Source organism: Trachurus japonicus, chromosome 15, assembly GCF_045865225.1.
Source record: "Trachurus japonicus isolate A0001 chromosome 15, Traja_1.0".
Taxonomy (NCBI): domain Eukaryota; kingdom Metazoa; phylum Chordata; class Actinopteri; order Carangiformes; family Carangidae; genus Trachurus; species Trachurus japonicus.
Window position 1 is genome coordinate 6,611,897 of NC_140921.1, and position 13,914 is coordinate 6,625,810.

Sequence of the window (13,914 nt, forward strand, 5' to 3'; positions counted from 1 at the left end):
AAAAAATCTAGAAAATGTGGTAACATTTCTAAAATAAATAAATAAATACAAATTCTCAAAAAAAGAAACCTGCCTTGAGAACCATTGGCATAGACGACAGAGAGAGAGAGAGTGCAGGTGTAATGAGCTAGAATAAATGGAAACACCTGTGGGAGACAAGAGGCAATAAAAAAAAAAAAAAAATTCAGGTGAAACACTCAGAAAAAACAAATCCTGCGAGGTTGGAGGCTGCTTCATTGTGACATCACAAAGTCACAGAAGTCCTGACGGCTTGTTTAAGGCTCGGCTTCTGAATACAGGCTGTGTGCATTTCTCTGTGGACCGAGGCTTTAAAAAAGAAGCCAATAGTCTTTTTTATAATAGGATATTTCTTGGACGTTTCAGTTGTGTCTAATGAACCAGAAAGTGAGCTGTAATAATAAAACGTAATGTGGTTTGAATGATGATACAGCGGTCGATTGTTTAGTCCGTCTCCACAGCTCCATCATTAGCTGCCTGTGTGTGTAGATATCCTGCAGTCGGCGTCTTTCACTGGTGGCCGAGTGTCCGTGTCCTCCAGTAAAACGGTCAGATCCACTCCTCAGTCCTCGCTCGCCTCCCGGGGATTCCCCCTCCTGACAAAACACATCACAGCCTGTTTTGAATTTTGGGCATTAGGGCATTTTTATACATTTCCCCTCCTGATTTCAATTAAGATAAAAGCACTCTGCCTTCACACTGGTAGTGTCTTGGGGCCCAGAGCCTCCTCTGTTTGGCACTGTGGGTTCCTTGTGGAGTGTGTGACTGCGATTGTGTGTGCGATTGTGCAGAGTCTATTACAGCATGTTTAATGGCCCTGATAAAGCAGGAGGTGGGAATATTTTATTCAGAGTGTCAGAAAACTCGGCCACGAACACAGAAACTTGTGATAAAGCTCTGAAGGATACTGAAACCAGAACACTCGAGTCCAGCAGCTCGCTCTGAATTACTGCGAGGTGTCAAGAAAACACTTTTTGCCTCTGAATGTTAATTTGCCTCCCTGAGATTGACATTTCGAAATCTAGACCACTTCCACTCAAACTGCTCACTTCACATGGCCTGTGTAAAAAAATAGATGTTCATACTGAAAGAAAACAACATGGTGGATGAGTTACTGTTTGACTCTCATGGTCCTGGTCGCCCGTGGCTGCTGCTGGGATTTGGATCGGAAACTTATTTCTGCAGTTTCCCTCTAAAGACAAACAGCCGCTGTAATTTGTCCTGATGCCAACTGATCCCTTTTTGTTGCTACATAGCTACATCTTATTATGTCGCTTCTGCTCTTAATCAAGTGTTTGTAATCTCAAGCCAAGCCACATGTTCAGTCTTACAAAATCAAAGAAAGACAATGTCGACAAAGTTTGTATTGGTTCATAATAACAAGAATTACAAAAAATGTATATGGAGAATTTGACAAGATCCAGAAAGATGCCTCCAGTCATGTGTGTTCCCAACAATGGTCAAGTGAAACTCCACCTAACGATAGTACTGTTTTGTCAGACTAGTGAGGACTACTCGAACTGATGAAGCCCCTTGGATAAGAGGCAAAACATCTCCCTAAACAGATACAAGTCCAGTTGCCTTCGATTCAGTTGTTGCCCAGAGATAACGATGGCCTGGATGAATGAGAATATCCACAGACTTGAGTCATATTCATTTTAAACTTTTAGTTTTATTGCATTTTCTCCCTCTTTTTATGGTAAATGAACTCAAACACAAGTGTAGGGAGCAGAGAGAAAGAGACCCAACTCAGATCTGGGCCCTCCACCCTCCACCCCCGCCCACTCTCACTCAGTTTGCACTTTCACATGAAGAGTCTGTCACATTAATTCTCTTTCCAAACTAATGACTCTTAAGTGGGAGTGGGTTAAAAAGCCCCTCCAGACCGCCGCCACACTCCCAGAGAAGTGCTGCATCGAGTCTGGGTTGGATGAGCTGCCTCATACCTACAGACAAGAGTCAAGTTGTTTCCAAAAAGTCCTGAATCATTTCACCTCTAACAGCGTGTTTTTGGCCAAAGAAACAAAATACCTGAGGACATTTATCATAGGCTTGTAACTAAAAACAATACTATCTGTTTATATATGTTTAGAAATAAATTAAAACTTTAATAACAAAAACAGCAGAGCCCTCATCGCTGAGTCTGAGCCAGAGTCACCATCTCAAACATCACAGTGTTCATGATGATGAAAATACAGACCATAAAGCATCTTTAACGTTGGAGCTTCTTCCCCGTATCAATGCATAATGTCACCATTAAACCGTCCTGCTAATTGATTCACAGCTTCGTCCACAGTCATCAAATACGACCAGATACATTTCCATCACCATGGTCTTGATGGTTTTATCAGCCGATGACAGAGCGTCTCCACATGACTGACTCGGCCTTTTCTTGTGTTTGTTTGTTGTCGAGTGTTTCTCTCGTTCACCTCTGGAAGAACTCGTGGTGACGTTTCTCACTGAAAACAAGCAGAGCAGCCCCGACCACTAGCTGCTGTTCACATTCTCCCTATTTTCTACAATAAAATAAAACTTTGCAGTGGAAACTCAATAAAAAAGTATCACTCTTCGTCCGTTTCGCCCTCCTGAGAGCTGGCAGACGCTCAGCGCTCGATTGTGTTTGTTTTCTGTCTCCTGTAAAGTAAAGTTTCCTCCTCCTCCTGAATCATTTTCACACTTTGTCTAATTTGTCTGTCCTTCCCGCAGCCGGGACCATCTCAGGCGAGGAGATGCCCATCATAGCGAGGACCAACATCAAGGAGCACCGAGACAGCCTCTCCTGTGAGAAGTTCAACTTCAGGCTTCACCACAACATCACCTTCTACGTCTACGTGTCCAACTTCACCTGGCCAATCAAGATCCAGGTAAGAGGACGAAGAAGAGTTTATCCGTCAAATCTTCTCAACCTCACTTTGTTAAAGGGATAGTTCAACATTTTGGCAAATTGGCCCATTGCCATAATCCCTATAGTCATAGCAGTAGGTTCGTTACCTTTAATTGTCAGTCCAAGCTATTTTTAGAACGGCGGAGCAGAGCCGCGAGCTGCTCAGAGCTACGCTACAGAGGCTCATGGGATTTCTTGGTTTCCCTCGTCAAACTCATCAAATACACAATCCAACAACTCCAAAACGCTCTGGTGGACAAGTTGTGACCTGCACATTCACCACGCTATGAGATAATAACAGAACGTTACCAGACAGAGTTGTTTTAGAGGGAAATTCATGCAAAACCGCTGATGTGCGTTGCCTTCAAGGACAGTTTTTCAGCAAACAGTCTCTGTATTTACCTCTGAAACGGCTTAGTTTTGTAACGTTACGTTATTATCTCATAGTGTGGTGAATGTGCAGGTCACAACTTGTCCACCAGAGCGTTTTGGAGTTGTTGGATTGTGTATTTGATGAGTTTAATGAGAGAAACCAAGAAATCCCATTAGCCTCCGTAGCGTAGCTCTGAGCAGCTCACGGCTCTGCTCTGCCGGTTCTAAAAATAGCTTGCACCAACAATTAAAGGTAACGAACCTACTGCTATGACTATAGTGATTATGGCAATGGGCCAATTTGCCAAAATATTGAACTATCCCTTTAACTTTTTATCGTTGATCTGAGATAATAATTGTTTTCTCGATGACAAAACATAGTCGTCTTTCCTCGGTCCTCAACACATCTGAATCTGAGAAAGAAGGTTCATTGTGTTGGGTTTTCAGTCCCACACAAAAAAAATGTTTGTAATTGAATTTCATTCTCTATTCAATGATGTTTTTAATTTGTTTTTAATGGGTATAATTATTATTTCTGTGCCCACATTGTAAATCAATATTCTTTTCAGGAATAGCAATTATTAAAGTAATCAATGGGCGATGCAAAACCACGATGAAATCACTCATTTTCACCGCAGTTTTGCTTCCAGTTAACTTCCCCCTCAGATCTGAGGCTGATGGTTAAATCACTGCTCGATTACAGAAAACCAGTCGTCGTGTGTGTGGAGCTCATACTGTATCAGGTTTTACAGCTGTTTCTGAGGTTCCTGTGCTTGATGATGAATCAGTGTCGACTGGAGGCAGGAGGTGATGAATTTAGTCTCTAGTAGTTAGAATTTTATCATTAGAGAAGCTCATGAAGTCGTTTATTACTGAGAGCTGGAGGATCGATCGAGCCCGGCTTCAGAGCTGCAGAGAGAGAAAAAAAAAAGTTGTTCTCATTTTCTTCTGTTAATGATGAGTAAGAGTCTGCGGCCTCTCACGGGCTCTGAACACTTTGTCCTTTCAAGATGTCGTGTTGTTTTCTTTAATTTCTTGGGGTTTGGACGTCAAAGCGGCCTCGTTGTCTTATTACCTTCTTTCTTAGAGAGTCATTAGAGTCGAGTCTCACTCGCAGCACAATCATCGAGACGATCGGTTGAAACCACTGAAGATGACACAGCAGTTCGTCCTTAAATGTAACTGCAGCTCTATCGGAAAATCATCTAGTCAAAGACATTTTAGCTTCAAGCTGTTCCTGTCAAGTCCAGGAACAAGATCTCAAAAGTTATTTGATTATAGAATATGTTAAATATAGAACCGAATAGAAAGACTATTAAATGTTAAGTATCAATGCCAAAAACCAGAGCAGGGGTCTAGAGTGTGGTGACGTCCACGACTTTATCTGTTCACATGATAAAAACTTTGAGGATTCAGAGTCAGTGAAGTTTGTTCTACTCTTAAATTACAGGTTTTATACATTCAACACCTTTGAGCATTCACAGGTTAAAAACAGCTCTTTAATGTTAATATGGAGTTAACAAGATGCAGCGTTTTGCCTTTTTAATTATTCAAGTTTGTGTTGAAATAATTAAAGTTTAATAAAAGCATCTTATTAAAGGTCTAAAATGTTGCAGAAATCAGTAAAGTGCAAGTAAATAAGTAAGTAACACCAGTGAAGGTGATTGGAGGAAGAAGCTTCAGCACAAGTTTGGTTTCATGTTATCATCATCATCATCATCACCTCCGGTTTGTCTCTGGTTGCAGAACATATAGTCCTGACAAGACATTGAGCATAAACTATTCTGAAAAATGTTTGGCAAATCTGCTATCACATTTAATGATCTGTGAGTTTTCCAATGTCTCTCCATCAATTATGCAGCACCGGATTAAATCTCCAGGCGGCAGCCACACACACTAAATATTCAAGCTGCAGCCTTATGATCCGTTAAATTGAAGTAGACTTTTAGCGGTGATATTTTAAGATGACTGTCATGTGGGGTGTGGGGTGTGTGCTGATGGATGGACTCAAGAAGTGACATAATGGAGGAATTAGGGGAGAGAGTGAAGACAGGCTGGCTCGCTGCTGAACTGATGTTTGGACTGCTGTACAGTCCTGATGTCCAGTGTTGAGAAAATAGAGACTGACTAATTGACAGATTGAGGGAGGAAGAGAGCAGGTCTGGAGACGGATAGAGACACTGATGAATGGAGGGATGGACAGAGGGATGATGAACGGGGAGGAACTACAGTACAGAAGCTGCTTGGTTACAAAAAAATTCAGATAAAATGGAACATTGAAAGATTATCACAGGCTGAAGTTTATCTTGAAGTTTATTTTTACTCGTCCACATCACAACAACAAATACTGACATTTCCCAACTCTGGACAGGATTGATGACGGGGGATAAATAAACATGTTGTGTTTGTGGCGGGAACTCCTGTGAGTTCACCAGGAAACACTAAAGATTAGTGGTGCAACGGATGCACAGTTGATCCGTGATCTGTTCGGATCGCTCTCCACGGATCGGCACGGAAGTGGTCTGCAGATCAATCGATGGAGAAAAAAAAGTGCGGGAAAATATGCTTGTATATTTGAAGATGCAGCTCTACGTCGTGCACAACGACATGTTAACACCCCCCCCACTCTGCTGATCCGATCCGTGAGGTTTCTGATCCGCTGCACCCCTCATAAAGATTCACATGTCTCAGGCCAAAGATTCTGAATTAGCACAGAGAAAATGAGGAGTACAATTATCTACAAATATCCCAAAGGAAATTCAAGAATCCAGTAGCGCAGACATGCATATAATACAGTATAAGGGTATAGAAGAGAAATATATATACATAGCACAGAAGCGTAAGAGAAAATACACTATATACATCCTTATGAAACTATGTATATGAATACAATATTAAATAGAATAAATTAGAGAGAAAAAAGACCCTTATGACCCAGATGTGTCCAGTCTGTAGGATAAACTTCTGCTGAAGCGTCACCGTCAGTGTTTCCTAAAACAGTTTGTCGTGGCACACGTCCTCTTCCTATTTATTATTATTTTCAAATCCCAAAACATGAAAGCTCATCCTGAATGTAGTAACTTCTTCCCAATCAGCTTCAGTCTTATCACAGTCCTGGATATGAACGTCAGCGTTTATTGCTGAGCGTCCTGCTCCTCGTTATGGGTCATTTGTCCATCGACCGCCGCCCTCATATGCATTTCCCATTAATGCTACATTATCGGAGCTCCATATATCTGATACCATATATCTGCCGGTTGAAAGGTGATATGATAATTACCACGATGAGGCCTATCTCGCCGCCATGTCAGCCTCTGTTCAGTGTGTAACATGAGGAGCGCTCGGTGTCCGGTCCTGTGACCTTGGTGATTTCCGACGCCAGGAACGGACCGAGGATGAGAAATTGTCCTGAGAATTGGTAACGACCCGGCCTGATACATCTGATCTAATAGACCTGTGCTGTGAACACACACACACACACACACACACACACACACACACACACACACACACACAGTCACTCACAGACAGTAGCTGCCACATACACACACACACACGTACAGAAATGCAGAGGGACAAAAAGAGAGGAAGAGGCCGAGCACACCCAACACCTCGGAGCAGCCACCGGCTTTTTGTCAGGAGATGTCCATTAGTCTTTTGTTTTTCCCGTGGGGATGGTTTCAGCGTGTTGTGTTGGCTCCTTGACCTTTCATGTCAGGCCGCCATCAGCTCAGACTTTTCCCTTCATCAGTAAAACAACTAAATAGCCACAGCTCTGTGAAATCTGCTGTGAATATTCATGGTTCCCAGAGGAGAAATCCTCATATTGTCAGTAGGGCTGGGACGATATGCTTTTCTCCCGATTCGATTCTTCTACGATTTTTTGGATGCCGATTCAATTTAAATTGCGATTCTACGATATTGCCGATTTTCTCGATTTTTAGTCTGCATTTTTAACACCAGCGAAACAGTTGAATGATTATGATTGTCTACAGACTATTCCAGGAACCATATTTCCCCAAAAAATACACATCACATGTAAGTCCGTTTTTAAGATTTATTCAGCAGCAATATGTTTACTCTCTTTTCAAAAGCCTGGACTGCATAAAAGAGGCAAAAATAAAAGAGTATAGAACAAACAGGCTTCTGAAACCTTTCTGACAAAATGAGATATCGACTGAGGTAAACTGCTACATTTTAACATTTATCTGCACACAAATACTGTAGGAGCCTATGAACATACTCATTATAAAGTGAACTTAAACCCTTTTCAAAACCCGGACTCGCTGTATGTAAAAAAGGCGAACAAATGCACATTGCAAAATATGTATATATATATTTAAAAAAAAAAATTCTAAAAAGAAATCGCAGAGGAGAAATCCTCATATTGTCAGTCACTCAAAGTGTCTCCATGAACCAGGAAATTCTGTCAAAAGTGAACGTACCTGATGAAGTATACAGTAAGTGGATGCTGGAGATCAGAGATCACTTCACAGACTCTCACTGATCTGACCCTGTAGCTGCAGACGTGTGAAAGTCCAGCAGCGTTAACAGCAGATATGATGTGACACACAGAGTGTTTTGTCAGGCCCTTGTGTAATTCACAGATCTGAGGCCTGTTTCTGACCACGTTTCTGTCTTTATCTGCTTCTGTTATTCTGTTATTCTCTGAAAACCTCTTGTCGGGTGTCAGGATTTCACACAAAAAACAAAAAAACATTTGTAACATAACAAAGCAAAGATATTAAGGCCGACATTACACTGTGTGATAGGATTTGTGTGCTCATGTAGTTACCATGTTTAATCGCAGTGTTTTCATAAAGATGCCGTTTTCAAATATTAATATTCCCAAGCAGAACAAAAGGATTTGCTGCACTTTGTTTTGTTCTGCCTGTGAGGAACTTCAGGATGTTGGTTTTTGGCGATCAGCCTGCGGTTTATGATGCACGGTGTTGAGTTGTAGAGGTACAAGGTTGATTCATTTTGTCCTTTCCACAGGAAAAAAAAAAACAGCTTTGGTTTCATCTAGTTTATCACTTGAAATTATGTTTTACAGTTTCCTATCAAACACACGCTAAACAGTCATTTTTCTGTTTCAAGGTGGAAGTAACTTTATGCTGGAAAAACACTCCCTACAAAGACAGAACAGAAAAAAACGAAACAACAAACACAGAATGGCACTGAGCTGTAATTTAGATTTGAAGACTTGGTCGGTTTTATGTCATATGATATTGAATACACTTAATCTAAGTTTAAGTTCTGTGCAGACCAGGTGGGTCCTCACTTAACTGGTTAAAACGTGAGCTCAGTCCATAAAAAGGTAGAAAACCCATGAACAAACACAACACATACAGTAAACGCACACACACACACACTTGGGGCCGTGACCTGTGAGTGTTTCCCCGCCGGTGTCGTGACGTCAGCCGGTCCGGTCTTCGGTCTGCAGGGCTGGTTGTGAGGCGCAGCGAGGTGTCGGGATCGCTCGTTCTGCTGGAACAGATTTTTATAGGTTCTGTCACGCTGACCTTGTACCTGCGTCCTCCTTCACACACACACTTTTACCGTTCCTGCTTTAAATTTCTGTGTGTGAGTTACAGCATCAGCAGGTTATTACCGTTGTGTTATTCAGGATCCTGTCAGCTGTTTATTTCAGAAATAAAGGGCTACAGAACAAATATATAAACCGAAAGGTGAAATCCGGCAATCTGATGGTGGTATGAATGGAAGTTGTTGTCATGTATCCATGACAACGGACTGTTACAGTCCATAGAAAAAGACAGTCGGTGTTTTTACAATGTTAAAAAATGGACTAAAGTAGTTTAATTCACATGTTTAAGGTGAACTTTCACCTCTGGGGACTTTCACCTGAAAAAAAAGCCGAGGAAAAGACGAGATGCAGAGCTAACTTGCAGGTAACGGGTTAGTTAATAAAACTATATCAAATTGATTGCATATTCCTCTTTCATATTGTCATTATTGGTAACCGCTTCGCGTCGGGCTGAAGAACGCCCCTTAGCCGTGGTATAATGAGCATATACCACGGCCTGTCGTGATATATTGCTTAAATATACTATGTCTCTGTTTCAGAATAAATGTCGGATCATTCTCCCAGAAATTATAAAGATCTATTAGGTACAGATTTTTAATTGGACGGTCCATACTGTGCAGAGGAGTCCCCAGTATGAAAGTCTATAAATTCAATAGGAATCATATATGAAATAGGAAGAGTTAGAATATCAAAATAAGTGCAAGAGGAATATAGATCACCACTGTAATTTGTTCCTTTTGACACCATTTCCCCCACAAACCAGGACTGGCCCGGATTCGTTTCTAATCAAGAAATCATGTTTTATTGATTGAGCCCCACAAACATTATGGGAACATGACCCAGTTTCTCTCTTCATCTTTGTTTTGAAACGAACTAACTGTTAATTTAGCCAGAAGTTGAATAACCGGAGACCATAACTGTTTCTAATTTGATACATCTCTGTTTATAATTTAGCAGAGAACGTTATCTCCGCCACAGAGAGCTGTAATAAGTTGAGAATCCACCCTTTTGTTTGCACACTTTATGTCTGGGAGACACTTAATTAAAATTGACAGCAGGAAACAAAACAGACTTTTTTCCCGTTAGAAGAACTAGTTTCTTTGTCTTTTGGATCTCGCCTCCTGGTTTGGTAGTTTTCTCGCTGTGCTTCCTCGTCTCCTACCTCTCTCTCTGTCTCTGTCTCTCTCTCCCTCCACGCCGCTCCATGCATCACAGCGTATAGGCCGGCTGATTAAAAGCCCCCTGTCAGAGGTGAGCGGCCATTTTGTTGCAGACGAACTCGGGGCCGGCCTGATTGGTCGGTTGATTTGATTTGCCGCTTAGTGCTCAGTCACTTATTTATCCTCTGTGCCTGCCATCATTAAATAGGAAGCCTCTTCTAATCAGATATCTGGCACACACACACACAGAAACACACTCACACACATAAACACCCTCTCTGATCACATCAGTCACAAAGTGTGCTTTATTGGATTAATCCTGCAGTTGAAATGGTTAACACACACACACAGACACACACACATACAGGAGGAGCAGAGTCCATCTCATGCATCTCATTGAGCTGGTATCATGTTCCATAGGGTGAAAGAGAAGAAGTGAGGCTGAGTGCTGCTGCCCATTTAACCGGACAGGAAGTCAGCAGCAGTCATTAGACCCATGATGTGGGGATAAATACAGGGTGTGTGTGTGTGTGTGTGTGTCTGTGTCGGTGTGTGTATGTGTTTGTGTGTCAGGGCCTGGTCACACTGATATTAATAACAGACAAATCACTTGTAAAGACTTGTGACTGACAGGGTTGTACACTGCAAAAACTCAAATATCTTACCAATAATATTTGTCTTATTTCTAGTCAAAATGTAATTTCTAGTCAAAACAAATCTCATTATACTTAAAATAAGAAACATTGCATTAAAAAGTTGCTTGTTTTTAGACACTTTTTACTTCTTTCAAGCAGATTTTCACTTGAAATAAGTAGAAAAATCTGATAGTGGAGCACGTTTTTCTTCCTTATTATAAGCACAAAAAACTTGCTTTCACTGGCAGATTATTCTACTTATTTCAAGTGAATATTTGTTTGAAAATTATATAAAAACAAGTTAATTTTTAGGTGATGAGCAGGGTCCAAAACTAACTTTTTCACTTACCAGCCAGACTGGCTGGTAAGTGAAATTTTTTACCAGCCAGGCAGATATTTTACCAGCCAACCAAATAAAAATTGCTTTTAAGTGTTGCGAATTGCTATCAGAATTATTTAACATGTCATTTGGGTCTTATATGCGATTCTCAATCAATATTTTAATAGTATATGCACTAATACTAGTAGTATGTTAAAATATGAATCACTGTTTCTGATTTTAGCTCAACCAGACTGCAAAAGCCCTATATAAACATGAATATCTGACCAGTGGTGGACAAAGTATTCAAAGACATGACTTAAGTGAAAGTTCTTTTTTTTTAATTAATGTAAAAGTGGCTTCCGGGCAATACAGATAAATCAATTAAGAATAGTTTTGACCAAATACAGATATTTTGATAATATTGCAGGAATGACTGTCTGTGCTTTAACAAAATATTTACACAAATAACATACAAAAAGAATAATCAATAATGCAATTATGACTAAGTGGATAAAATGCAAATAACAAACAGCTAGGAAATCAGGAAGGAACACTTATGCTGTATCACCATATAAACATATACACAATCTAAAATGATATCTATACAGAGTATAATATTGATATATTGTCCAGCTATATTGCATACATGACAACATGTATCACTGACTTCAGTCTTCATCCGACAGTCCAGTCAAAACACAGCCATCTTGGTCCTCCTGGTCCTCTGGAACATAATCTGGTCTTCTGGAACGGACAGTGTCACTGTGCCACAGGTGAATGGCAGTAGAGGGATCAAAATCATTGACATCTGGTGAGCAAAGCTGGATTGTCATGAGATCTGACAGTGATGAGGATGTGAGATTGGACCTCCAGTCAGTCTTGACCTATATTGAGGAAAAAAAGCATAACACATTGAGTCAGTGAAAATTTACCTTTTTGGCACACAAAGGAAAGTCAATCCTGTGTTACATCAAATGAAAATAAAAAAGATCAGTAGATAATAGAAAATACTGCTTGATTGTTTATCTTGATTGAGATAAACATGTCACATGAATACTCTTCGACACACTTGAAGGAGGGATTTTGATTGAGTCTTTACCTGCTTCATTGTACTGAATCCCCGTTCGCAGTCAGCAGTGGAGGCAGGGACCGCTAGCACCAAATCAATCAAGTCAAGCACATCAGGACACTGTTCTCTGTCACGTTGGTTGACTTTTGACCAGGACGTCGTCTGCACCGTCTGTGTTTGTGCATAGATCCTGCTCTTCAATATAGTCCACTGATCAGGTATTTTCTCAACACAGACGCCAGCGGAGGTCAGCACTGGTCCAAAATGTTGGCATAGAGCCTCAATCTCTCTATCCCCAAAATCTGGAAATGGCAGAATACATACAGTATAAGAGCCAATGAGCCAGATTTGAAAATGGCATTCTACCTATTTTGAAACTGAAACTGCTCTGCTGTTTAAAATTCGGTATTTTAGTATTATTATTGGAACCTGTTCTGACACAAAGAACCAACCTGTTTCTACAGATTCTCTATCAGTCCAGTTCTTGAAACTCGCCAACATGGTTGCACGCAGGACTCCCTCACTAACATCCTGAAACCTGTCATTCAAGCTGTCCCTGAGTCTTGAGAGTAGAGTCTGCCCTGCGGTCTTGACTGCTCTGTCGTCATTCTTTCCCACACTTAACTTGACTCCTTCAAATGTCAGACCACTGGTGGCCTTCATCATTGGCCCTGCCCTTAAGTTGAAAATTATACACATAACACATTACTACAATTTTTTTTCTTTTCTTATATCCTTTATCAATTAATTAATTGAATAGTTTATAGTTGCTCACTGCATATTAATTATCATTTAAATAATCACACTGACAAACCTGGTTTCATATTTATCCAGCACAGCCTGGGTGGCAAGCAGGGAGGCGTGTGCCTCTGCCAGGGTGATAGTAGGCTTCTGCAGAGTGGCAGAGAGGCTGCTGAGGTGGCTCAGCACATCAAAAAGGAACCCACAGAACTGTAACAGAGCACTCTCCTTTGCCAAACTGTGGAACTTCTTTGCTTTAGCTTGAGGCACACTACGGACCCCCTGTGCGTCAGGGGATTGAATCTGGAATATACACAGACACAAAAAAAAGATTGACAATGAAGCTGCTGTACTTTATATTACATATTACATTAAGTGTTTGGTGTAGGCCAACTATTAATTAATGTGTCAATAACCTGTTCAAGATGCAGCACAATGGCTGGGTATCCCCTCAGGTAGTGGTCCAGCGCTCGAAGAAGGTGGCCCACCCAACGAGTTCCGCCGATTCTTGTGGGCATGAGGGGCTTTGCTTTGTTGAGAGTTGCGTAGCTCTTGATTAGATTAGCCCTGTTTAGGGGACTTTTGTGGTAGAAAGTGTACAGTCCACCCAGTAGTTCATCCATTCTGCGGAACATGGCAGATTCCTTGATGGCATCAGAGAAGGAGAGCTCCAGACGGTGAGCCATGCAATGAACACCAACAACGTAAGTCTTGTCCCCTTTCAGTCTGGTCACAACCCCACTCTTCCCCCCTGACATGACAGCAGCCCCATCTGTGGCACAGGCTACAAGTTTCCCCTCCCACCCTTTACAAGCTGCATCCATTTGATTTTTGATGGCTTGAGTAATGTGAGCAGAATCAGCTTTCTCCACAGCTTCAATGCCAATAAATTTCACATTCACATTCCCCTTTGTACAAAAACGTACATAGACTAACTCCTCCTCCTTCACGGCAGTATCTGTGGATCCATCTGATAAAACAGAGCAGAATTTGGTCTCCTCCAACTCCTCTCTGAGTTTGATTTGTTCCGCCTTTGCTATATATTTGATGAATAACCTACACTCCACTTCATTTCTGTAGGTTTTCCCAACCTTCAGGCCTTTTTTCTCATCCAAGCTGTAAAGAAGGAAAGAGAAAAACATTCAATTGCTATGAAATAATAAAT

The 13,914-nt window shown here is 41.1% G+C and overlaps 1 protein-coding gene across 3 annotated transcripts in view; it reads left to right on the forward strand.

Moving 5' to 3' along the window:
• Positions 1-13,914, forward strand: part of atrnl1a (attractin-like 1a) — a 317,760-nt gene that overhangs the window by 168,545 nt on the left and 135,301 nt on the right. For all 3 annotated transcript variants that reach the window (XM_085799375.1, XM_085799373.1, XM_085799374.1), the window contains one exon: positions 2,725-2,882. In XM_085799375.1, coding sequence (XP_085655501.1) covers positions 2,725-2,882 — 158 coding nt within the window. The remainder of the gene's footprint in view (positions 1-2,724; positions 2,883-13,914) is intronic.